This window comes from Colossoma macropomum, unplaced genomic scaffold (assembly GCF_904425465.1).
Source record: "Colossoma macropomum unplaced genomic scaffold, Colossoma_macropomum, whole genome shotgun sequence".
In the NCBI taxonomy this organism is placed as follows: domain Eukaryota; kingdom Metazoa; phylum Chordata; class Actinopteri; order Characiformes; family Serrasalmidae; genus Colossoma; species Colossoma macropomum.
Window position 1 is genome coordinate 8,213 of NW_023495698.1, and position 25,366 is coordinate 33,578.

Consider the following 25,366-nt stretch of genomic DNA (forward strand, 5'->3'; position numbering starts at 1 on the left):
GACTGAAGCTCCTGTCATCTTTGATCCCTCTTTTAAAGTCCCTTAGACCTTTTGCTCCTGCTCATCTTGATCCTAAATCGAGGTCAGCTGGTCCTGCTCAGCGTTTTATACCTGCCACAGAACATGGGAGGATGTTCATAGCGTAACTGAGTCACGCAGCCCACCAGTCTGGGAGCAGGTTTTCTTTACTCGTTTATTCAGATCGTTCCTCTGATTTGTCACTTGTCTGGACTTCATTACAGACAAGTTGAGCTTCACTCCAAAAATCAGGGGCCAGATTCTCAAAGCTTCATGGAGGTTACAAACAACAGCCTCCTAACCTGGGACCACCGTGACCAGCTAGTGACCGTCCCCATCCCTCAGTCTCTAACGAAGGACTGAACATCCTGCAGTAGTGGTTTTGTAACTCCTGGACTAAACCTTAAAGAGACGGTGACACATCAGCTGATTCACTATCTACCAATGACAGACAGGGTTAAGATACACACAGCCAATGGGAAGTGAGTGAGGAAGCCCACATGGTCTGTTTTTGCCCTCAGATCAGTGTATTTATGTCTTATATGTATAAATATGTGAAAAACACTAATTCCTGATTTATGTTACTGGATATAAATGCATAAATAAAAGAAAACACTGAGAGGAATATCTGAGCACAGCTAGGATACAGTTAAATGATAATATAATAAACAAGATTTATTTTACATTTTATATTACTAAAGTTAGGTGTTATGATAGTTTGTTAAAGTGTATCTTTTATCACTTTGTTAACATTAATATTACATAAATATATTATATATACATATTTGTATATATTATGTATAAATATTCATGTTTTTTACATTCATGTGTAAAAACATATGAATATAACAATGAATGTATAATTACTGAAGAAATACAGAACAAAAATCTTTATAATGTCACTCTTTTTACTGCTATTAAACAAAGTCACCTTTATTGTGGACTAATTTAAATATTGTCCTCTATGAGTTTTGATGTTTATCTGCTGGGATTCTGGGTCCAGATTATCAAAGCACTTAGTACAGTAATAACCCACTAGGACCTTCATCAGAACTGGCTGCTCCACTGATTCTCAGAACATCTCAGGTGCTATTTTATCACATCACTGTTCTTCTCTGGGCTCTGAAGACATGATGGTCATGGTCATGGTGGGTTATGGGGGTCCTAAGTGCTTTGAGACTCCGGCCCCAGTTTTCAAAACAGTGGATCAAAAAAGTTTAAAGCTTCAGAAAGACTCGCGTCACCTTCACTACCCCTTTCTTTCTCTGTTCTTTTTAGGCTGTTTTAGGTTCATCTTGCTGGTTTATGACTGATTTATCAATCTAGTACTGTTGTAGCTGATCAGGCATGTTTGGGGTCTGAAGTTTGCTTCTTTAGCTTTAGCACTGGAGCTACGAGGCTAATGTAGCTAACGTAATGTCCAACCAATTAGCATGGTGCTAACTGCATGTCTAAATCATCACCTCAGACTGTGTGTTAAGCTACATGAGCATCTAGATATTGAGATACAGATATGGCTGGATGATCTAATCACACTGTCATGATATCAGAGCTGATAACACCATATAATAAACACACTGAACAGTACTGCCCCCACTTTGTTGGTGCCTTTTAAAGAAATTCCTACACCTGATTAATCCGACTTTACGCCCTGATTAAAACTGCAGCTGTGATAAAAATAATAGCTATAAAAACAAAAAAGAATCTTTAGTGCTTTTAATTTTAGTTGCAGCATCTTTTGTGGAACAGAATAGAAAACAATATAAATGAATCAATTAATTAAAAACTATCAATGAATAAAAATAATAATTTTAATTAAAACTTTGGTGACCAAGTGCTTTTCCAAAAGAGCCACTGAAAAGTGGTCAGTTCATCATTAGTTTGGACACAAGCTTTAGGGATCACCTGTGAGGGAAATTTGAATGGACCTAAGTGATCAGTATCACCCTTAAGGAGACAGGTTGATTTATTTTTAATAAGGCGCATCCATGAATTCATATATTGAGGTCACAAATATTGTCTTAACTCGTGGCCTCGTGTATTAGTTTAGCTTTATTAAAATAATCACCATTTTCAGCTCCCGGGCTCCGCAGGATCAGAGCACACAGACTTCATCTGTGAGGGAAAGTTGAGTGGACCTGAGTGATCAGAGCAGCGCTTCCTCAGTGAAGACCAAACCGAAAGTAACTCTGAGGAAAGTAACGGTAACATGTCGCCATCATAGTCCGAGAGAAGATCCCCCAGATCAGCGCTCTGGACTCAACACGGTGAGATTATTCAGCACAGAAATGAGGAATACTGACTGAGATTAAAGCAGGACCGGGTGTTGGTGTTTCCTCCCGGTTTAAACCCGTTTTAATCCGAACTCAGAACTGGACTAAACTTCTCCTCCGAGCTACAAAATGTGTGGCGGTCAAAGACGGAGCCGCGGTTCTTATTGAGCTGAAAGGACTGAAAGGTTTCAGTATAAACAGGTTTAACTGTAGAGAAACGCTGTAAAGCTGGATTTACTGAAGGATCAGCGATCAGCGCTGCTTCACATTCAGCTCTGCTCCTGTTTTAGTCCGATAGTTGGTCCAGTTTGATTTAATATATTTTACATTTTTATGTTTCTAAACTCGCAGATTGTCTGAATGTAAAGCGCGTTGTTTAATCCGGGTTTCTTAATCAGGATTATTTAAGCGTAGCGTCGATTAAAAAACACAGGCTGTAGTTAATGTGCAGTAGCGCTGTTTCACCAGAAGAGGGAGCATAAAGACTGCAGAGCTACATGCTGTCACCAAACCTCCTCCTGGAGATTTACTTTCCTGCAGAGTTCAGTTCCAACCTGCATCTAACAGCTGACCACCTCTTACCTGACACTGATTCACCTGATCCAGCCAATCAGGGGCTGAAGAAGAAGATCATTAGTGGAGCAGGTGTGGCAGGTTGTGGTTGGAGAGGCTCTACAGGAAGGTCGATCTCCAGGACCAGGGCTGGTAAACACTGCTTTTGAGGAAAATAGTTGGTCATGATTTGAACATTAGGGAACTGCAGAGCCTAACATTGTAATTCTTTCCCAAAAATCTCAAAAACGTAAGAAAATTTTGCTCTTAACTTGGTCAAAGATGTAATAAGTTATCCAATAGTGTAATACAACGTTTTGGTAACACTAACTTTGATTATATATATAATTAACCAACCATTATTCATCATGAATAAATCATGTGTACATCAGAATCTTAACATTTAAAAATGATAATGATAAATGATAGGCCTTGTAACTGTTTGTGTTTATTCATATTTGCAAATGACACGCAGTGGTATGCAAAAGTTTCAGCACCCCTGCTCAAATCAAATTTCAGTACAGTTACTGTTTATTTGCTGAATTTAACATGTATTTATATTTACAAACACCAGTTCATATATACAAGTCATTTAGTTTACCAAATGTGTAACTTCCTAATAGAGAAATGAGCTTTACTGTTTTGTCCAGTGTGTGTTTATGATAAAAGAATATTTAGGTTTTGTGATTAAATATTTATATATATGTGATATAATACCCACTTTATTCCAAAATGATTGAATGGTGAGGACTTCAGGAGCTGGACATAAATTCTCAAAAATGAAATAATTTATTGCATATGGTCAACCCTAAAAATGTAATAAATTCCAAATAATGTAATTAGGTTTCATATCAGAAAAATACTTTTGTTATTATACATAATATCAATATAGTATTAGCATTAGTGATTAGTTATATAGTTGTATTATATTACTGGTCAGGCTATTACATTATTGGATTTTATTCCATTTTTGACCAAGTTGGCTGCAAAATCTTTAATCTTTTTACATTTCTGGGTGTTACTACTGTACGATAAGACCTTATGAAGATATGTATCAGTATGTAAACAGGGCAACAGCTGTTCTGTTTGATGAATATGTGGTAAAGCTGACAGGTTTAATGCTGACTGATAGAGAAGCCATAAAAGATAAGTAATAAGTTTAACAGTACAGTATAGTATATTATTTCTTGTTCATATCCTTTATTGTGACTCCAGCCATTACATCGCAATTGAGCCTTAAGACCATTATTGTACTGTTGAGTGTATATTAATGTACTTCTACATTTTTATATTGATTTTGTTCATATTTACCTTAAAATGTATAATAATAAATGAGCAATATTAGAGATACTTTTCTATGGCTGTATTATGGGTGTGGGTCAGTCAGGAGTTCTTGTAAAAGCCCAGGGAGGCAGATGACGGATTTTTTTTTGATTTTGTAATCTTAAATGCTGCAGCATCAATATGGGGGCACAATGTGTGTGAGAGAGAGTCTGTGGCTGTAAAATGAACCACAAAGATTAATGTCAGATTTTTTTTTTGACGTACCCCCAAAGTCATTCAATACTGCTTATTAATGAGTTTTAAGGTGTTTGAACTTGGCAATAACCTTTAATAAATTAATTTCTAACCGTTCAGTCTTATTGCGGGCCTGTAAAGTGATATTGTCTTTTAAATCATATGATGTGATGAATCATGCTTAAAACCAAATACATGAACTAACAAAGTAAAAACATCTGTTTTGATTTCAGGTTGATATTAACACCCTGCTTATAAGGTCCATGATGGAACCTCCACTGAACACTGAAAAAGAGACCAGCTGTGTGTCTATGAAGAGTGACCGGTCCATGTGGCTACCTCCTGAATTCAGCAATGGAGGAGGACCCAGCTGTGTGTCTATGAAGAGTGACCGGTCCATGTGGCTACCTCCTGAATTCAGAAGAGGAGGAAGAGAAACCAGCTGTGTGTCTATGAAGAGTGACTGGTCCATGGGGAACCCTCCTGAATTCAGAAGAGGAGGAAGAGAAACCAGCTGTGTGTCCATGGGGCAGTCTCCTGGTTTCAGCAGTGAACCTGTGTCCTCTGACCCAGAGTGAGTTCCTTCCTTTCAGTATAACACTGATGAGTAACAAGGCGATAGTTTAAAAACTTTCATATCAAAAAAGCAAAGGAGGTTCCTGAGCTTTCATTTCCTGAGGAGCAAAGGTGTTCCTGAGTTTTATGTTTATCGATAAAAATATTAATATTAATGAATCAGTTGACAAAATTAAACTCAAGAATTAAGTCTTAAAAGATTATTGTTCTGCCTGCTGTTACACACTGACTTTCGAAATTTGACATACATACCAAACATATTACACAGATGATGGGCGGCAGATCAAGAAGTCAGGGACTTCAGCCGGCTGCTTATTGGCTTTTCATCTTGTCGTAAATCTTTGTCTTTGCCAAAAGGAGAGAGTCAGGAGGCCACAGGATATTGGAAGTTCGTTTTAATGTTGAGCTCTGAAGTCCCAGCATAGACTTGCCTAAATGTGAAAATTCAAACAAAGAGGATTTATACAGTGCAGCTGTTAATGACTGATCATTTTGTAGTAAGTCAGGAGACGCAGAAGTAAGTACTCTAATCAATAACTGTTCAGAGCTTAGACCAGAGTCAGTATTTGCAGAGATGTGGAGTAAGATTAAAGGAAACAAGTTCAGCACTGACACTCAGACCATTCATATGATCAGTAGTGAGTGAGCTTTACAACTTAAGGATAAAAGAAGCTTAAAAAGAACATAACATATTCCACAATCTCAGTGAATTATAGATAATAATAGATATATAATAATAGATGTATATAAATGTGCAATGTGCAATGTCAGTAATGTAATTCTTTAATACATCAGACCCTTCTCATATGCAAAGGAAATATATTTCCGTATATGTTTTACATGTGTACAAAACGTAATTCTTTCTAAATTATTTCATATAGATTTTGTCTACAAGGAGGACAATAAGTATGTGTAATTTTTTTTTTTATTAAACATATTTCCAATGCAGCTATTTACATTAAATCATTTGTCACCAAGCTGTCCCACAAGAAATATCTCATGATGGGTCGAGGCAGAGATCTCTCCCAAGACCTTCCCAACAACATCGTTGAGCATATAGCGATGGCAGTAGTTACCAATGGATTTCTCAACATTGGGGCCATTATCTGCAAGTGGAAGGAACATCATTTGACCATCAACCGCCTACGCACAGGAGCTTCTTGATACATTTATGACCAGACAGTCAGAAAGTTAGTCAGACGAGCAGCCCCGAAGCCAGGGATGACTTGACAAGAGCTCCCGAAAGACCTGGAAGCAGCAAGTACAGCAGGGATGGGGGAGTAGCTAAGTGCTACTTTTTGTAGCTAACTACAAATTTTTGTAGCTAATAGCTGTAGTGGCTACAAATGTTTGTGTAGAGGCTGTTTTGTCCTTTCAACAAAAATGGAACCACTTTGGGAGCCACAACATTTTATGTCTGTTTTACCATCTTGGCTGTAAATATACTATATTTCCAAAAGTATTGGCTCATCTGCCTTCACACGCATATGAACTTGAGTGACATCCCATTCTTAATCCATAGGGTTTAATATGATGTCGGCCCCCCCTTTGTAGCTATAATAGCTTCAACTCTTCTGGCAAGGCTTTCCACAAGGGTTAGGAGTGTGTTTATGGGAATTTTTTGACCATTCTTCCAGAAGCGCATTTGTGAGGTCAGACACTAATGTTGGACGAGAAGGCCTGGCTCGCAGTCTCCGCTCTAATTCATCCCAAAGGTGTTCTATCAGGTTGAGAGAGACTCTGTGCAGGCCAGTTCTTCCACACCAAACTCGCTCATCCATGTCTTTATGGACCTTGCTTTGTGCACTGGTGCGCAGTCATGTTGGAACAGGAAGGGGCCAAACTCCCCAAACTGTTCCCACAAAGTTGGGAGCATGAAATTGTCCAAAATCTCTTGATATGCTGAAGCCTTAAGAGTTCCTTTCACTGGAACTAAGGGGCCGAGCCCAGCTCCTGAAAAACAACCCCATAATCCCCCCTCCACCAAACTTTACACTCGGCACAATGCAGTCAGACAAGTACCGTTCTCCTGGCAACCGCCAAACCCAGACTCGTCCATCGGATTGCCAGATGGAGAAGCGTGATTGGTCACTCCAGAGAACACGTCTCCACTGCTCTAGAGTCCAGTGGCGGAGCTTTACACCACTGCATTCGACGCTTTGCATTGCGCTTGGTGATGTAAGGCTTGGATGCAGCTGCTCAGCCATGGAAACCCATTCCATGAAGCTCTCTATGCTGTTCTTGAGCTAATCTGAAGGCCACATGAAGTTTGGAGGTCTGTAGCGATTGACTCTGCAGAAAGTCGGTGACCTCTGCGCACTATGCGCCTCAGCATCTGCTTCACCCCGCTCTGACATTTTACGTGGCCGACCACTTCGTGGCTCAGTTGCTGTTGTTCCTAATCACTTCCACTTTGTTATAATACCACTGACGGTTGACTGTGGAATATTTTGTAGCGAGGAAATTTCACGATTGGACTTGTTGCACAGGTGGCGTCCGATCACGGTACCACGCTGGAATTCACTGAGCTCCTGAGAGCGACCCATTCTTTCACTAATGTCTGTAGAAGCAGTCTGCATGCCTAGGTGCTTGGTTTTATACACCTGTGGCCATGGAAGAGATTGGAACACCAAAATTCAATGATTTGGATGGGTGACTGAATACTTTTGGCAATATAGTGTGTATCTCAGTATGTGCCAATGTACTGGTATAGGCTAAAAATATAATATAAACGCAAACACAGACTTACCTTGCTCTGCTTTAAGCTTTAGCTCAGCTATAGCTGCTTTTCTGACATTTCAGTCAGGAAACTTTTCCTCAAAAGTGGAACAGCTTCTTGTGAAATGTCTCAACATTCAACTCTTTACAAGGCTGAAGTCACTTCTCATTCACCAGCTTCTTGTTTGAATTGTCCTTAAATATTCCACCTTAAATGGTGCCTGATGAGCCAGAATGTACTGCTGCGCCATTTAAGGTGGAACGGGACAATTTGAACAAGAAGCGACTTCAGCTTCGCAACTTAGTGTTTGACAGTTTTTCCCTGCAAATCAAACGTATCAGGAAACCAGCTGTCCAGTCCATTAATCTCCAAATTATCCATCCATCCATCATCTAAACCACTTATCCTTCTGGGTCGCGGTGGGGTGCTGGAGCCTATCCCAGCTGTCATTGGGCGGAAGGCAGGATACACCCTGGACAGGTCGCCAGTCCATCACAGGGCAGACAGACACTCACACCTAGGGGCAATTTAGCGTGTCCAATCAGCCTGACTGCATGTTTTTGGACTGTGGGAGGAAACCGGAGTACCCGGAGGAAACCCCAAACTCCACACAGAAATGACCCTGGTCACCCGGCCGGGAATTTAACCCAGGCCATCCTTGCTGTGAGGCGACAGCGCTACCCACTGCGCCACCGTGCTGCCCCGAATTATCCATGTCTGTCTTAAATCTTTCTCTTTGCCGTTTCATTAGCTATGAGCTAGGCGAGACTGTTATCTGTGTCACTGTGACCCCGTCCAGTGATCAGCAGTCTGCGCGTCAATCTTCAGGGTGAATTAGCAGTTATGCATTAACCCCAGCGTTTAAGACCTTTTATTGCAAAAAAAAACGTGCTAGAACTGTGTGTGATAATGATCAGCAGAGCTTTATTTAACAGCAAAGGAGGATTATTATGTTCTGGTGTGGAGACGCAACAGCACAGTAAAAGAGGCGCATGTTGCCGACTCCTGACATAGCTAAAGCGGAAAAAACATTTTCATTATAGACTATCACTAACAGCACTGCACAGATCAGGGTCACTAATGAGAATTTGAGGCTAAAGTGTTGCTGAAGTTTAACAAAGATCTCTGAATGTCATGTCTGTACACATCTTGCTGAAATGTTTAAATTGGAGCAGTTTTATTTCAACAGTTGACAACGCTTTGCACAAAATTGTTTGGTTTGGTTTTGGTTATTTTTGTTGATTTTTGTTCGGAAAAACCTGGAATGGCTGACTTTGCCTTTACTTAGTCTAAATTTTGTTGGATATCACACCTTCAGTTGTGGAAGTTTGATCGTTGGTTACAATTAAACTTACTTTAGCCACTACTTTTCAAGAAGTAGCTAAAAAGTAGCCACTACTTTTTTCTGGAAAAGTAGCTAAATTGTAGCTAGCTACAAATTTTGAGAAAGTAGCTACAAAGAAGCTAACTACTAATTTTTCAGTAGCTGTCCCAACCCTGGAGTACAGTCATCACAGAGAAAACAATAGGCAGTGCACTCCACAGCTATGGTCTCCATTGGCCATCAGCCTGGAAGACTCCATTAAAGAAGAAAGGTCACGTTGAAGCTTGTTTGAAGTTTGCTACAGAACATCTGGAGAAGCCTCTAGATTACCGGAAGACTAATGTGGTCAGACGAGACAAAAATCAAACTCAACAATGCAACAATGCAACACATCATGTTGGGAGGAGAAATGACTCTGCATATGACCCTAAAAATACCATACCTACGGTGAAGTTTGGAGGTGGAAGTATCATGGTATGGGGGTGCTTCTCTTCTCATGGTACAAGTGGAATCCAAATTATCGAAGAGAAGATGATTGGATCCATGTACCAGGAATGTCTTGAAAAAAAATTTTTGCCATCCACCAGGACGATGAGGACGAGATGCCAGTGAACTTTACAACAAGACAATGATCCAAAACATACTGCAAAGGGGACTAACAATTGGTTCCATAGGAAGAAAATAAAGGTGTTGGAATGGTCCATCAGTCCCCAGAACAAATAGAAAATTTGTGAAAGGATCAAGATTCACCAATTGGCCCCCAAGAATCTTCAAGATTTAGTGTGTTTTCACACTAAAGCCATCCGTTCCTGGTGCCACATGTGGGGTTGTGTGATTGGTTTATTTTGTAATGTGACTGTTTCGACTTATCGTCTTACTTCCCTTTTCAAGTTGTGATGGTAGGAAAAGGATTGTTGTGGACAGCAGAGGAAAAAGTGCTGTTCTTTGCTGCTTGAGTGCTTGAATCCAATGAAAATAATAAAAAGCAGCAAACTGATGAAGTTACTGCCTGCCATTGTGCAAACCTGCATGCAGAAAAGTGATTGTGCAATCAGTCCAAGATTTGGATGGAATTCTTGTGTGTGAAAGCAAACCAGCAATAACAATTCCCTCCCCCAAACTATTTTATTTATTAGAAGATCGTAAGCGCCCTTGCCGGTTTTCCACATTATATAATTCCCTGCATTCGAAGTTGAGGTGAATAAAAAGCTGAGCACAGCGAGTTAGATAACAACACAACCTGTACATGTGAAGATGTGCATTCTGACTAATTTTACTCTTTTGGGGTTCGTACATCATGTAAATCCTAGAAATTTATAGAATGTAGAAATTTCAGGATCAGAATCACTTTATTTTGGCAATTATGTTACAAATACAAGGAATTAGTCTTGGTAAGTGCATATGTGTGACATGTAACATACTAAACAGATCAAACAAGCACACAGACTGTTAACAAGTATTAAACCAAGGTAAAGGTGAGGACTTCCGGTCACGTCATGATAGGAGTAGCAGCTTGACTTGGGGAAGAAACCCTTAGAAAACTAGCCACATCATGATTTAAGTCTAATTAATCGATACAAATTGCTAAACATGAAAACTGCAACATCCACTCCACTTTAAAAAAAGTTGAAAAGAAAGGCAAGGTGACCAAAAAAGAAGACAAAAGAGACCATGTGGACACGTCTTCACACACTGGCGAGACAGGTACTGAAGAAAACATGGCGACGGTGCTCACAGAACTGCATGACTTCAGTTTTTTTTCCAATGTTCATAATAGTTATTCTGGGATAGACTTCTTCTGTCTCTTCCAACACCATATGTATACAGTAATAGATTAAAATTTGTTTCAAATACTGGAGATTAAATTAGATTTCTCATTATTGACTAATACAGAAGTAGTGCAAGAGTTAAAACACAATTCAAAAGAATATTTCAAAACAAATGATAATGGAGAGGTAACCCCATAAATCTTATGGGGGGAGCAAAAACTGTCATAAGGGGGAAAATTATCCAGATTGCATCAAGACTAAATTAAATATGATTGGAAGAGCAAATGAAACTAGAAAATAAAATAAAGCAAGTAGAAATACATACATACATACATACACACTGTAAGGGTTCAGCCGGCCCCGCCTGCTGCCGGCAGAGGGCAACGGCGGCAGGGTGTCCAGCCTGCGCCGACTGCTGCCAGCAGAGGGCGACGGCAGCAGGGTGTCCAGCCTGCGCCGCCTGCTGCCAGCAGAGGGCGACGGCAGCAGGGTGTCCAGCCTGCGCTGCCAGCTGCCAGCAGAGGGCGACGGCGGCACAGGGCCATAACTTCAGGGAACTCCAATTCCCAGAAGTCCGCGGGCTGATTAGGCCCAACGCGACACACCTGCGGACTCCTCTACTTAAGGTCAAGGCAAACAGTGGTGTTTGTCACACCTTTGTAGAGGGGTGACCGGTACGGTACTTAGTGTAAGAAAAGAAAAGAAAAGAAAAGAAAAGAGGGCTGAGAGAAGAAACTGCCCCAAAACTAAAAAAGAAAAGAAAAGAGGGCTGAGAAAAGAAACTGTCCCAAAGCTACTTAAAGGGGAAAAAAAAAAAAAAGAAAAGAAGAGGTCTGCCTTTCCTGGACTTTTCTCCCATGCCGTTCTTCATCACATCACATTTGAAGACAAACATCACATGCTGCGGCTACATTAAGAAATAACAAGTTAACTGCTTAGGAACTCCCACTGATTTTATACAGTCTTTACTGTACTCTGGGGAATCAAAGTTGTGAACTGTAACTCTCGTTACATCCCTCCTAAATACTGTAAAGGCTGCGTGAAAAGTCACTGACATTGTGCATTTGGATGGGACTAAAACCACTAAAACTTTGGTAGTCTAATAAAGACTCACCTACCCACACCATGTAAAACTAATCCCTCCTAAACTAATCCTGCCTAAACTAAACTCAGTTAGAAAACTCATTTTGCTGGCTAAATAAATATGCCTTTCTTATTGTTAACTCATTTGATTTTGATTCATATGGAGCTAAACGTAATGAAGTGGAGAACGATGTCCACCTGATCATGATGTGTGCATGTGTGTGTTAAATGTTATGACAAGATGCTAAACCAGGGGTGGTGACATCTCCAAAAGTGGTGGGCCAAAACATATTGTTTAAAAAAATGGCTGGCTGGTTGACAAAATGTAATTAGGCCACTGACTAAAATTACCTGTCATATCATGCTAATGACACGTCTTTATAAACCTGTTCAGAGGTGAGTAGTAACTAGTTACATTTGCTCAAGTGGATTTTTACTATCCTGAGTATTTTCAAATTATATTTTAACTTTTACTAAAGTATTTTACTGAGTAAAGGAATCTTTTTAGTCCTTTACATTTTAGTCATTCATATTTAGTTACTAATTCCTTTTTGTGCTTAATTTCAGTTTGTTTTGATGGTGGCAATATTTGTCCTGCTTTGTGATTGGTTACACATCTGACTCTGGAGCTTTGATTTTAGACCAAAAGAATCCCAAAAAGAGAAGAACAGAGCCAAACAATCTTTGGTTCCTATGCTGATAAATGCTGGATGAAGTTCCACTGCAGTTCTCAGTACTCAAATAGATTCTCAACCTGCTTCTTTGGTATTTCTACTCAAGTTGTTTTGGGGAAGGTACTTTTACTTAATAATTACATACAAGTATGAATACTAGAGTATTGATTTAGACTCCTCTACCCACCTCTGATCATGAACAGCATCAGTGTTTGTTTTGATGCTGCTTCAGTAGCTGCAGCTTCAGACAGCAGTATTTGTTAGCCAACATCTCTGAAGAACATCAGGCTGTTTTTATACCCAGTTCATTTTCTAAAGATGCACCAGAGTTTTTTTTCCTTCCTCTTCCCTTTGGTTCAGATGGTGGACTACAGTGGCTAAAGTGGACTAAATTACACCTGTGGGTATTTGTTTATTGATCAGAAGTTTTGCGGGGATGTAAGTTCTTTGTTACTCTCACATTTACCACAATGAAATCAGAAAAACAGAAAATAGAGACGCTTATCTTCTATGTGTATACCAATGTAAATTTGACCAATGATGCTTGGCTAAAATTTGCTCCACGGTCCATGTGCCAAAATCTAATCTAATAAGTTTTTCGTTATTTACAGTAGCTCACAATGCATAAACAATATAAGCGTTTGTCAAGAGTAACATGTTAAAGCAGCACATTGTGCAGACAGTACAGCAAAAATGTGTGCTGGGAAAATGCGTTGAATTCCCTCATGAATTAGCATGTTTCAGTTGTTTGGTCCGGCCCTAATTGAAACTTTGCTGAATGTTTTAATAGAACACTCAATTTTAGTATCATATGAACACTTCTTAATATTTGTTAATATTAAATACACTATGTTCCCTTGGACTTTAAATATCTCATGTGCTTATATTCACTTGGAAAATCTGTATCTGAATACAGAATGTGATATGATATTTTGGAGAGTAAATAATCCAGGCTACTCAGAATTACCTGAAAGCATTCATGATCAGTTGACCTTCAGCCTTTCAGACACACTGGACCAGATTCATTAAACTCAGCTGTAACCAGGCTACACCATGCAAAATGTGCAGCTTGTTAATTAAATCAAATTCATAAATTCACCATGACAGTGATCAGCATTCGTATCTTTCCTCTTTTTTGGCTAAGTCACATTCAGAGCTGTTGTAAAATACTTAATATTGAATTCTATATTAATGCGCTCTGAAATCCTTCTCAAGTAAATCACCCTCCTCTTCAACGAATAATCCAGACAGATCAAACTTTTAGATTTATTAGTTAATCATCTGAGTGGCTTTATGTGCATAATTTGTTAAATATTTGCATGTGTGACCAAACATGTTTAAGGACATTGAAGTGAAGATCATTCACATCAGCTTCTTACCTGAACATCTGAGTAGTTCAGGTGGTGTGTTTTGTGGGCCGATATTCTAAAGGAAAAAGGCAATAGCGCTACAGATTATGTAAACAGTAAACATGCTGTTAATCCTCATTCCTGAATGACAGAATGTGTTATTGTGACGTTATCTGCTCTCAACATAATGTTGAATCTGGCTCATGGTTTTATTATGTAAGACATAATAAATGTCTTAATAAATAAATCTGTAGGCAAACCTACAGAAGGAGCTCCTATATTAATTACATGGAAAACACATTTGCAACAAGCAGCTTAATCAGTTAGATGCATTTTAAACAGTTTGTGTTTCTGTGTTTGATCCTCTCAGGCTGAACGCCACAGAAACAGCACTACAGATAAACACTGAAAACCTGCATCTGGATTCTTATCAACCAGAGAACGACGTCCTGAACAGAGTCTTAGAGAGACACAAAACCAGCATGAAGAACAAGTACGAGAGCTTATTTGAGGGAATCAAAACTGAAGAGAATAAAACCCTCCTGAACAGGATTTACACACAGCTCTACATCATAGAGGGAGAGAGTGAAGGAGTGAATGAAGAACATGAGGTTCTACAGATGGAGAAAACAACCAGGAGACGCTTACAAGACATTCCAATCGACTGCTTAGATATCTTTAAACATCTACAAGGTCCAAAAGGAGAAACGGATCAAAACAAGATCAAAACAGTTCTGACTAAAGGAATCGCTGGAATTGGAAAAACTGTCTCTGTGCAGAAGTTCATTCTGGACTGGGCTGAAGGAAAAACAAATCAGGATGTAGATTTCATGTTTGTGCTTCCGTTCCGGGAGCTGAACCTGATTAAAGGCGATCAATACAGTCTTCATGGACTTCTGTGTGGTTTCCATCCTGAGCTCAAAGATCTGGACCCAGAGATTTATGATCAGATCAAAGCTGTGTTTATATTTGATGGTCTGGATGAAAGCAGAATTCCACTGAACTTTGAACAGTGTGAGAAAGTATCTGACATCACCATGACATCATCAGTGGGAGTGTTGATGACAAACCTCATCAAAGGAGAGCTGCTTCCCTCTGCTCTGATCTGGATAACCTCCCGACCAGCAGCAGCCAATCAGATCCCTCCTAAATACATCAACTGTGTGACAGAAATTCAGGGATTCAATGACCCACAGAAGGAGGAGTACTTCAGGAAGAGGATCAGTGATGAAGACCAAGCCCAGAGAATCATCTCCCACATTAAGACAGTGAGGAGCCTCCACATCATGTGCCACATTCCAGTCTTCTGCTGGATCTCAGCCACTGTTCTTCAGAGAATCATGAAACAGCGTCACACAGAAATCCCTAAAACTCTGACTGAAATGTACTCACACTTCCTGATCACTCAGACCAACATGAAGAGCGAGAAGTATGAGGAGAAACATGAGAGAAACCCAAAGAAGCTGCTGGAGTCCAACAGAACCATGATACTGAAACTGGCCAAACTGGCTTTCAACCAGCTGATGAAGGGCAATGTGATGTTCTATAAAGAGGACCTGAGAGAGAACGGCATTGATATTACTGATGCCTCAGTGTATTCTGGGATTTTCACTGAGATCTTTAGGGAGGAATGTGTGCTTTTCCAGAAGAAGGTCTACAGCTTTGTTCATCTGAGCTTTCAGGAGTTTCTGGCTGCTGTCTTTGTATTTCACTGCTACGAGAACCAGATCATGGAGCCTGTGCAGTGTTTAAAACCAAGAAATACACTAAATGGGTTTTTAAACTCACAATACAGAGGGCGGTCTAAGAAAGTTCCACTCTATAAGCTGCTGGAGGGATCACTGCATAAAGCCTTAGAGAGTCAGAATGGACACCTGGATCTTTTCCTCCGTTTTCTACTGGGCATCTCACAAGATTCAAATCAGACACTCCTACAGGGTCTACTGAGACACAAACAGAGACCACCAGAGACAATTAAAGAGTACATCAAGGAAGTAATAAATAAAGATCACATCTCAACTGAAAGATCCATTAATCTTTTCTTCTGTCTGTCTGAAATGAATGACCAGACTCTCTTCAGACAGATTGAGGAGTATCTAAAATCAGAGAAACACTCAGAGGAGAAACTCTCTCCTGCACAGTGTTCAGCAGTAGCCTATATGATCCTGAACTCAGGAGAGGTGATGGATGAGCTGGACCTGAAGAAATACAGGACATCAGGGGAGGGTTATAGGAGACTGATCCCAGCTGTGACCGTCTGCAGAAAAGCCCTGTGAGTGTTATTTCCACATAAATGTAATATATTTAGATTCATATAACTACTCATATTTGAATGTTGATGGTTTGTTATGACATGTCCAGTAAAAGTTTTAAAATAAATTTTAGTAATTTAGTGTTTAGGTTTTAGATTCTTTCAGCAGGTGTATTTATTTTCCACTTTACCATAAACCCTCCTTTGTAGCTTAACCTTGTTGGTGTCACTGGCAAACTGTAGCCCAGGGGTGCACAAGTCACAGTCCTGGAGGGTCAGTGTCCAGCAGAGTTTAGTGATTTAGCTGCTCAAACACACCTGATTTAACTTTTCTTTTATTTGCCAGGTTATTAGGTGTGCTTGAGTCCCCTTTACGACTCTTAACTGTAACTTGGGGTAATGTGATATTTGTTGAAAAAATGTTTTAAAAGCTTGTTTTTAACATTTATTAGAAATACGTTCTATAAAATCAACAAATGATCTCACATTGTGATCATAAGCAAAACCAGTAAACCAGCATGAGTGAAGGTATGTGCACAAAAGTCTCTCACTGACAGCAGTGCTATATTTTGTTCTGAATGTTTGAGAATAAAGAGCTATGAATATTACAGATTACTTAAAGCCAAAATAGGTAGGTATTCTTTTGATCAGTATTTTTGTGAGTGATTTCTAGTCAGTGTGTGCAATAATCTTACCAGCTCCGGAACAGGAACACACAAGTAGTAACAGCAGAGGTGGCAAAGTAGCAGTGTAGCATTAGTTTCCAGCAGATGTGACTCCACATCTGTTTCATTTTTGTTTGAGTAGAATCCAAATGTGTCTGAGTTAATTTACAAACATGCTGGACATGTTCACAGAATTCACTACCATGGCCCAGCACAGATTTTGAAGTCTGAGTTTCTGATACCATAACAAGCTTTATGGTTTTGATTACTGTTCAAGACTGATACCAACAAGACATAATGGTATTGAAGGGTGGGGGACTAGCAGTACTGTTCACTGCTGACTGATTAGCTGCAGGCACCACTCTCAATCCTCATCTTTCTTAGGGTTAGTTCTGCCACTCGCATGACCCTCTTTCAGGCATGTGCAAGAGAAACCAGAGAGTCTGAAAGATGGTAAATGATTATTCACATATAGAAATAGTCATTACTTTAGAGTGTTTATGCATCTCAGTAAACAAAACAGAAAAACTAAATGCTAAAGGCTATACCTGAGTATTATTAAACCCAGTGTGGGAAACTAAAGAATAAATAGCTCTGTTAGCTTAGTGCTAATATAACACAAACAACATTAGGGTGAGATCACAAATCAGTGTTATTTTAGTTGAGGATAAACAATGTTTACTTATGAAAAACATGAGCAGTTTAAATAGCAATAATAGTAATTTAACCTGTTTTACTCCTGTATCACAAACAACTTGGTTTGATCTCATTTCTAAGAAAGTGGGGAGGATTACCCTAGGTCAGGGATCATTCAGCCAGATAAATCACATGTAAAGCATATTGGTTACAAATAACTGGCTTGTTTATTAATTGGAATAATAATAATAATAATAATAATAATAATAATAATAATAATAATTAAAAGTTCAATTTATATAGCACCTTTCATGAACTCAAGGATGCTTTACAAAGAGATCAGAAATTAACAAAATACATAATCAACAACAAATAAAACAGAACACACACACACACAGCTCTGCAGTTCCCACAGTGACCATGGTATAGAGTCCTTAGCCGTGGGTTAAGTCTCACTCCACAACTGAGGTGCGTCATACAGGCAGCCAGCCTGGGAAGACTTGAGGGCTGAAAATGTCTTTAACCATGAAAGGGTAGCATTTTCCTGCAGGCAAACACCACCAGTCCAGGCAGCCTCATAGCTGCAGTGTAGTGTTGCTTATGCAGCTGGCCCAAGAGGCTTCATAGCTCTGGCACAGCACTGCTCATGCAGCTGAACACTACTGGTTCAGGCAGCCCCACAGCTACAGTGCAGCATCATCCATGCAGTCAGCCCGAGCAGCCACATATCTGTGATGTCATGTCAATCAGGTCCCCGGTCCTCATAGCCACAATACAGCGTCACTCAAGTGGCTGGTCCAGGCTGCATCATAGAAGATATGTAGCATTACCCAAACAGCCCAAGAAGCCTCTGAGCCATGATTGCTCTTGGCTGCTGTCTCAGTGGATATGATGGCAAACTCCTCAGCCAGCAGGGAAACATCAAAATACACACACAAACAACACAAAACAAAACAAATGAAAAACGGATGTAAAGTGGCAGCCATATTGCACCAGAATACTTAGTGGAGCACACACACACACACACACACACACACACACACACATTACGCATTTCAAACAGGATACATGAACAAGATAAATGGACCATGGAGTAATCGATCTTATCAACAGGTTGGCATACATGGATCTAATACAAGAAATTACAGGAAATCTTGGTGGTCTCTGGTAAACATTGAGACAGTTTGTTAAATTTAAAGGGTGTAAATATGCTGACACTGAATTACTCTAGCTTTAGAGAAAGGCTAGCAGAGGCAGCCCGGGCATCAGACCTGAACATACGACCAAGTGTCAAGCCTTACTGCGCCTGCGTGTGATAGATTGGCATCGTTCTGCTTATATAGGAATATGAGACAAACTAACAAGGCAGCAGAGTGATAAAACCATATCACAGTCTTTGATGAAAAGGTTCAGTTTTGATGTGGTATAAAAGGCTTACTTAATGTTGGAAAATAGACTCTTTAAAGTCACAGAAAAGGCTCAAAGGCTCAGTGAAATGTTTGTGGGACTTTACAACCCTGTGTTGTGGTAGATAAGACGGAGAGAGAAGGTCTGGAAAAACACACAGCTGTGTCCTTTGAGGGGCGTCAAGGTTATTTAGTATCTTAGTTCTGTCAAGAGGGAACTAGAGTTAAACTCCTGTTGTGAAAAATTGTCCATTATCTCTGGAGGCTGGAGCTGTTATCACCCATTTTGAACATTGGATACCAAACCTGGGGTTGGCTTTGGGGAAAACTGGAGCAACTGTACAGGTGCACTTTAAAGGCACTTGCATAAGCATATAAGACATGATACCAAGACATTATATATCAAAATGTTGAGAACCATCTCAGCTCTCTGTCTAACGGCGCCGTTTTGACCAAGATCACTGCATGAAGAAATAATTCAACCATAAAGCTGAAAAAGTCTGGTTAAAAATGTAAAAATTCTTAATGCCTCTTGAGCTTTACTCATTTGGACAAATTGTTTTGGTGCTTGAATGGGTTTACCAAAGCCTTAGGTTCTAAAAAGGAGTGGAATGTATGAAAAAAATAGTAGATAAATGTTATCCTGATCACTACTTTCCGGAACCACAAACTTTTTACACAGAAATTCACGTCTGCAACCAAGGCCACTGAACAAAAAAGGGTTTCCGGCATGATGGGTCAGTCCTTCCCGAGAGTCCATTGGTCAGTTTCACACAAACTATAGACTGACACAAGTCCACCAATTACAGGTGAGAGCCAGATGATGGGTACACAAATCCACAAGGCAAATGGCATGTGTCTCAACTTGTCTTCGTGGGCTCAGAACTCCGTATGTGAGTCACGTACATTCTCTCAATGCGATGGGATCGAAAGGGTGACTTTACAAATTCAGGAACTGTGTGAAATGAATTTCTGCACTGTTAGTGCAAAGATATTAATAGAAACATTTATATATCATTGTAAATGTTGTTAGAAGAAAATTTGATGCACCAGAACATTCGTCGACCCCCGGCGGTTAAGCAGTATTATATAATGATATGCACTGCTGGTGCATGTTCACAATAATGATGATAATAATAATAATAATTTTAAAAATGTAAACAATAAAGAAGTGATGTGTTTATTCTGAGCTTGATTTTATTCTGGTTACAGTTCAGGTACTGGTATGTTTAATGCTTTATTTTATGTTAGAGGAGCTTCACAGTTTTTAATAAAACTTACATTGCTTGATGGCTTTTTTAGAACAGTTTTTAAAATATAATATCAAGATATCATAAACCATGATAAATGTTAGGCAAATATGATGTAATTTCGTCAATGTGACATCAAGTATTGCCAGTGTGAATGCATGACAGGGAAACTGGGCAGACATTGGCACAGACATGTATGCCAATCAGTCAATAGCATTTTCCTCATGCTTTTATTTATGAAAGTATTATTTTAACACAAAACTCATAACGATAAAGCTAATAAAAAAGAACTTACTTCAGTTTGGCTCCCCTTGTTTTAATTGTACTATATTCTGTGTTGTTCTTTTGCAGACTTGCTGGCTATAATCTCAACAGGGACTCCTTTGAAACTGTCTGTTCTGCTCTACAATCAGCAAACTGCCCCCTCAAAGATCTGAACCTCAGTTCCAATGACCTGCAGGATACAGGAGTGGAGCTGCTCTCTGCTGGGCTGAGGAGTTCACACTGCAAACTGGAGAAACTCAGGTGAACTTTCTGTGAATTCATTCTTATTGTACCTGTATAACCACCAACACAGTAATGGTACAACTATTTTAAAAATGAAGTTCAGAACATAAAGATGTTTTACCTTTGAACATAGTTTTATATACAGTATCACAATATTATGAACTGTGATAACAGATTAGGTAATTACCATGATTATGTCACTTTTTTAAATTTGCACATTTTTAGCTTTGCTACAAGGTACTTTTTGAATATTTGAATATATATTTCAGTACTAAAATAAGATAATCTACAGAAATTCATTGAAAAGTCAATAACATGAACCTCACTGGTTACTTCTTTGTTATGCTTAGTTACTCAAATGGACTGTTCTTATATAATATGATGGAGATAATGATCACCAGTATGTAGAGTTAATATAATTATTATTTTTCTGTTTGAGTTACTTGTTTATCTCTTTGGTTTTGGGATTCCAGGGTCTATTTTTAAATATGCCAGAAATATAGACATTTGCCTAAGAGGACTTGTAGTAATCTAATTCCACCCAGTTCACAGGCAAATGTAGTTAAAATATATACTTAAGGATTCAGTGTTAAGATGTAACATACAAAGTGAAGAATGGGTTACAGGAATGTCTATTAGAAACTTGTCTGTCTGTGTGTAGGCTAGAACTGTGTGGGATTAAACCCAGTGTGGTAAAATGAAGAATATAAAGTATTAGCATGATGCTAGCAAAACATAACAAATACCCAAGAGGTCCTATTAGAAAACAGCATTATTTAGCAGGAGGTAAACAAATTCTACTTTTAAAGTAAAGGCTTCCACAATAAGCACTGTTATGTAATGTGCTTGATTATTTAATCATTCTAATTGTAAAAGTTTCCACAATAAGCACAGTTCTGTATTATGCATGTCTAGTGCATGTTCATGATTAAATCATAAAATAAAGTTATTTAAATTTTTTTGGATCACCTGCATAGCTCTCAGTTGGAAAGCTCTATTGCAGGGTTTCAACTCCTGACATATCTGTGCATATATGTTAATAACTATTCACACAGTGAATATCATGAGTATCATGCAGGGATGGGGGAGTAGCTAAGTAGTGGGCTACTTTTTGTAGTTAACTACACATTTTTGTAGCTAATAGCTGTAGCCGCTACAGTTTTATGAATGTGTAGCTATAGTGATAATTTTTGCTACAATTTCGCTACAGGCTTCAGGCAATCCGCGCAAAATCTGAACCACAGAACGCGCCCGTTATTGGGGCTAGAGCTGATTGTGCAATCCTGACTGAGCCGCAGACAGTCGGAGCAAACGGTCACGCGCTGATCACCCTCTTACCAGCAGGCTTAGCTCAGGGGTCGCAACCAAAATGTTAAGAAGAGCCATTTTGTCATTTCAACAAAAACGAAACCACCTTGGGAGCCACAACATTTTATGTCTGTTTTACCATCATGGCTGTTAATATGTCTCAGTAAATGCTGATGTGCTAATATAGACTAAAAATATAATATAAACAAAAACACAGATTTACTTTGCTCTGCTTTAAGCTTTAGCTCAGCTATAGCTGCTTTTCTTGCATCTCAGGAAATTTTCCACGAGTTTCTTGTAAAATGTCTTTCAAAGTTCAACGACTTTCAAAGCAGCGTTTCAGTCTTCAGCGTTAAAGGTTGGTGAATTAGCAGTTATACGTTAACTCCAGCGTTTAAGACCATTTATTGTGAAAACTGTGTTAGAACTGTGTGTTATAATGATTTTACAGTGAAGGAGGATGATGTTATTTTACCTAAAATCACTTCTCTGGTCTGTTTAGGTTTTACTTACCCTACACATTCCTTATATGCAAAACATACTTGGCAAAACAAAGTGATTCTGATTGTGAAAAACAAGGAGATGATGAATGTGTTTCTGACAGAGACATAATAATGATCATGGTCTGTTTAGTCTATTTTTACCTGCCCACTCTTAATGATGTACATCAGTGATGTTATGTGGTAAATCACACATGCATAGTGGAACTATATCTGGACCGCAGTGGGAGATCAATGCTTGGGCAGTGTGAAAGTGTGAAAGGAAAATGGGACACACGGTTCAATAATCAATCAATAGATGTCTTTTTTAAATATTGTAAGAAAGTATTATTTTGCACACAAAACTCATAAATTAAACCAGTAAAGAGGGGTTTTTAATTTTTTGCTATTTATTTTTCATTTTCAGATTAGCATCCTGTAAGCTTGGTGCGAAGCTTGTGAAATTCTCAGCTCTATTCTGCAATCAGCAAACTCCTCTCTGAAAGAGCTGGACCTCAGTAGCAATGACCTCCAGGACTCCGGAGTGAAGCTGCTCTCAGTGGGATTGAAGAGTTCACACTGTAAACTGGAAATACTGAGGTAACAAAATAATTAAAAACACTAATTAATTACAGTTTATTGCATTATTTTGTGTAGTTAATCACCATTTGCTGTTGCTTTTTGCAGCTTATCGATTTATCCATAGTTCTTCTGCAAACACTGCCCAGTTTGGTTTGTCAAATTAGTAATAGTTGCCACATCAGTGGTACATTTTGCTTGTAAATGATGCTTGAGACTCAATGAACTTTGGTAGTAAATAAATTCACCACAGCAGTAACTGGAAATAACTTTCATAAAGAGAGCCGTTAATGGAACTTGCTAACATTTATTTGAACAAGAGGGCTGCAGTCACGGAGCAGCTGGGCGTCAGTCTGATATGGGTAATTCAAAGGGTCAAACTAGGAAAATGTGTTAACGGCAATAAATATATGTGGCAGTAATAATTTAACATTGTACATTCTCTCTCTCTCTCTCTCTCTCTCTCTCTCTCTCTCTCTCTCTCTCTCTCTCACACACTCACTCACACACACACACACACACACACACACACACACACACACACACAGGAATATCACTCTTACTGGGGAAACATCTCTCCACATTTCCTCTCTCCACGCCTCCTTTATTAGAGGGTTCAATTTGAGGAAATCCAAAATGTAAATACAGTAAGAGTACAGTACAGTATTATGTGGTATTTTTGGATGCTTTTCCACAGGTTATTGTTGTTCCTGTGGTAATTCCTGTCATATTCCTGTGGCAGATTTATGGAGCTGGTGTCATGTTTCTGTAGTATTCTCTGGTATCCATGTTGGGATTTTGTAGTACACACTTATTCCAAAAAATGGTTCTTTAAGGGTTTTTAGTGAAGGTAATGGTTCTATTTAGAACCATCAGTTCTATATAGTATCATGTCATGCTTAAATGATTCTTTGCATGGTGAAATGGTTCTTAAGATTGATGAAAAATACACCGAGCAGGCATAACATTATGACCACCTCCTTGTTTCTACACTCATTGTCCATTTTATCAGTTTCACTTACTATATAGGTGCACTTTGTAGTTCTACAGTTACAGACTGTAGTCCATCTGTTTCTCTGCATACTTTGTTAGCCCCCTTTTACCCTGTTCTTCAGTGGTCAGGACCCCCATGGACCCTTACAGAGCAGGTACTATTTGGTCAATGTTATTGTGTTTGGTCATTGTATTTGGTCAAAATGGTATTTTGTATAATTATATATAGAACCTTTTTGAAAATGGTTCTATATAGCACCAAAAATTGTTCTCTTTTTACACACTGGACTTTATCAATAGAAGAACCATTTTGGTGCTATATAGAACCATGTACAGCATATTTTCCATCAATCTGAAGAACAATTTCACCATGCAAGCATATTTAAGCACCATTTAAGCATAAAATGGCTCTGCATAGAACCCATGGTTCTAAACAGAGCCATTACCTTTAGTAAAGAATTCTTGAAGAACCATCTTTTTTAACTGTGTACACTTGCAGTGACTAGTAGTAGATCTGTAGTAATTCTGAAAGAAAAGTGTGATATTTTTACAGCACTCCTGTTTTACTGGTATAATCTGAGTGTTCTGTGGTGGTCAGTCATTTGTGGTACTCTTACAGAAAGTCCAGTGTCCTTGTTAGGGAAACAAGCTTGACATCAGCATGGAAAGCTGGTACGTTTACAGTCAGACCAGACCAGAATCAGAAGTGTCTCAGTGTTTGTGTGGTGTGATCATAATAAGTTAAACAAGAACTACTTAAAGTTTCTATATTAATGTTTTTGTATTAAACAAAAGCAATTAAGACAGATTAAGACAATTTTAAGACCATTCAAACAATATCAGACTGATATGAACAGATACAGAGCAGAACTTGTGGCTCAGTTGATGAACCCATAGACTGTAACTCATCACTTAAATGACCATCTTTTCTCTGTACTAATGTCCATTATTTTCTATAATATAATGTCTCTTTACACTCCTCAAGCTGCCTCTTCACATTGTTTTTGTGAAGCCGTTCCTTTAGAACAGACAGAAGACAAATATAGAGGATACAGATGAGTATCTGAATAAAACTGTCATGTGTGCAGTGACCAAGGAGGCTGGATGTACTTGTGAGCACACTTTAATAAAGAAAACAGACCAGTAGAAACTTTGAACACACAATAACAAACTACTAAGCTTAACAAAAACACTGAGCAAACCAAACATAAGGCTGTCACACAACAACCACACCTAACAAAGTGACGAGTAGACCAGACAAACACTGACTGGAACAAAGGGCTTAAAAAGGCTAGAACAAACGGGGAACACCTGGGAGAGGGAGGAGACAGAGACTACAGACAGGTGAGGATCCTATCAGGGAAGGTGGGAAAAGGGGCGGGGCAAAGAACCAAAACAAAAAACACAAGCACATGGCAGAAAGCACACGGCTACAAA

The 25,366-nt window shown here is 39.0% G+C and overlaps 1 protein-coding gene across 3 annotated transcripts; it reads left to right on the top strand.

The window, feature by feature from the left end:
* The first annotated feature begins 2,145 nt into the window (after positions 1 to 2,145).
* On the top strand, positions 2,146 to 22,981 carry LOC118802831 (NLR family CARD domain-containing protein 3-like). Of its 3 annotated transcripts, none has more exons than XM_036563257.1 (5): positions 2,146 to 2,285; positions 4,599 to 4,935; positions 14,226 to 16,127; positions 20,415 to 20,588; positions 22,785 to 22,980. In XM_036563257.1, the coding sequence occupies exons 2-5, from the start codon at positions 4,625 to 4,627 to the stop codon at positions 22,858 to 22,860; spliced, it is 2,463 nt and encodes an 820-aa protein (XP_036419150.1). In that variant the 5' UTR covers positions 2,146 to 2,285; positions 4,599 to 4,624; the 3' UTR covers positions 22,861 to 22,980. The 3 variants fall into 3 exon arrangements, with proteins under 3 accessions (XP_036419150.1, XP_036419149.1, XP_036419151.1); XM_036563256.1 differs by having other exon boundaries at positions 4,595 to 4,935; positions 22,785 to 22,979; XM_036563258.1 differs by lacking the exon at positions 20,415 to 20,588 and having other exon boundaries at positions 4,595 to 4,935; positions 22,785 to 22,981.
* Positions 22,982 to 25,366: the final 2,385 nt, after the last annotated feature.

Bases quoted from the DNA above. Each gene is read 5' to 3' on its own strand.
- LOC118802831 (XM_036563257.1), top strand. From the start codon at position 4,625: ATGATGGAACCTCCACTGAACACTGAAAAAGAGACCAGCTGTGTGTCT. The intron at 4,936-14,225 runs GTGAGTTCCTTC...TGATCCTCTCAG, and splicing joins CCTGTGTCCTCTGACCCAGA to GCTGAACGCCACAGAAACAG. The intron at 20,589-22,784 runs GTGAACTTTCTG...TTTCATTTTCAG, and splicing joins TGCAAACTGGAGAAACTCAG to ATTAGCATCCTGTAAGCTTG.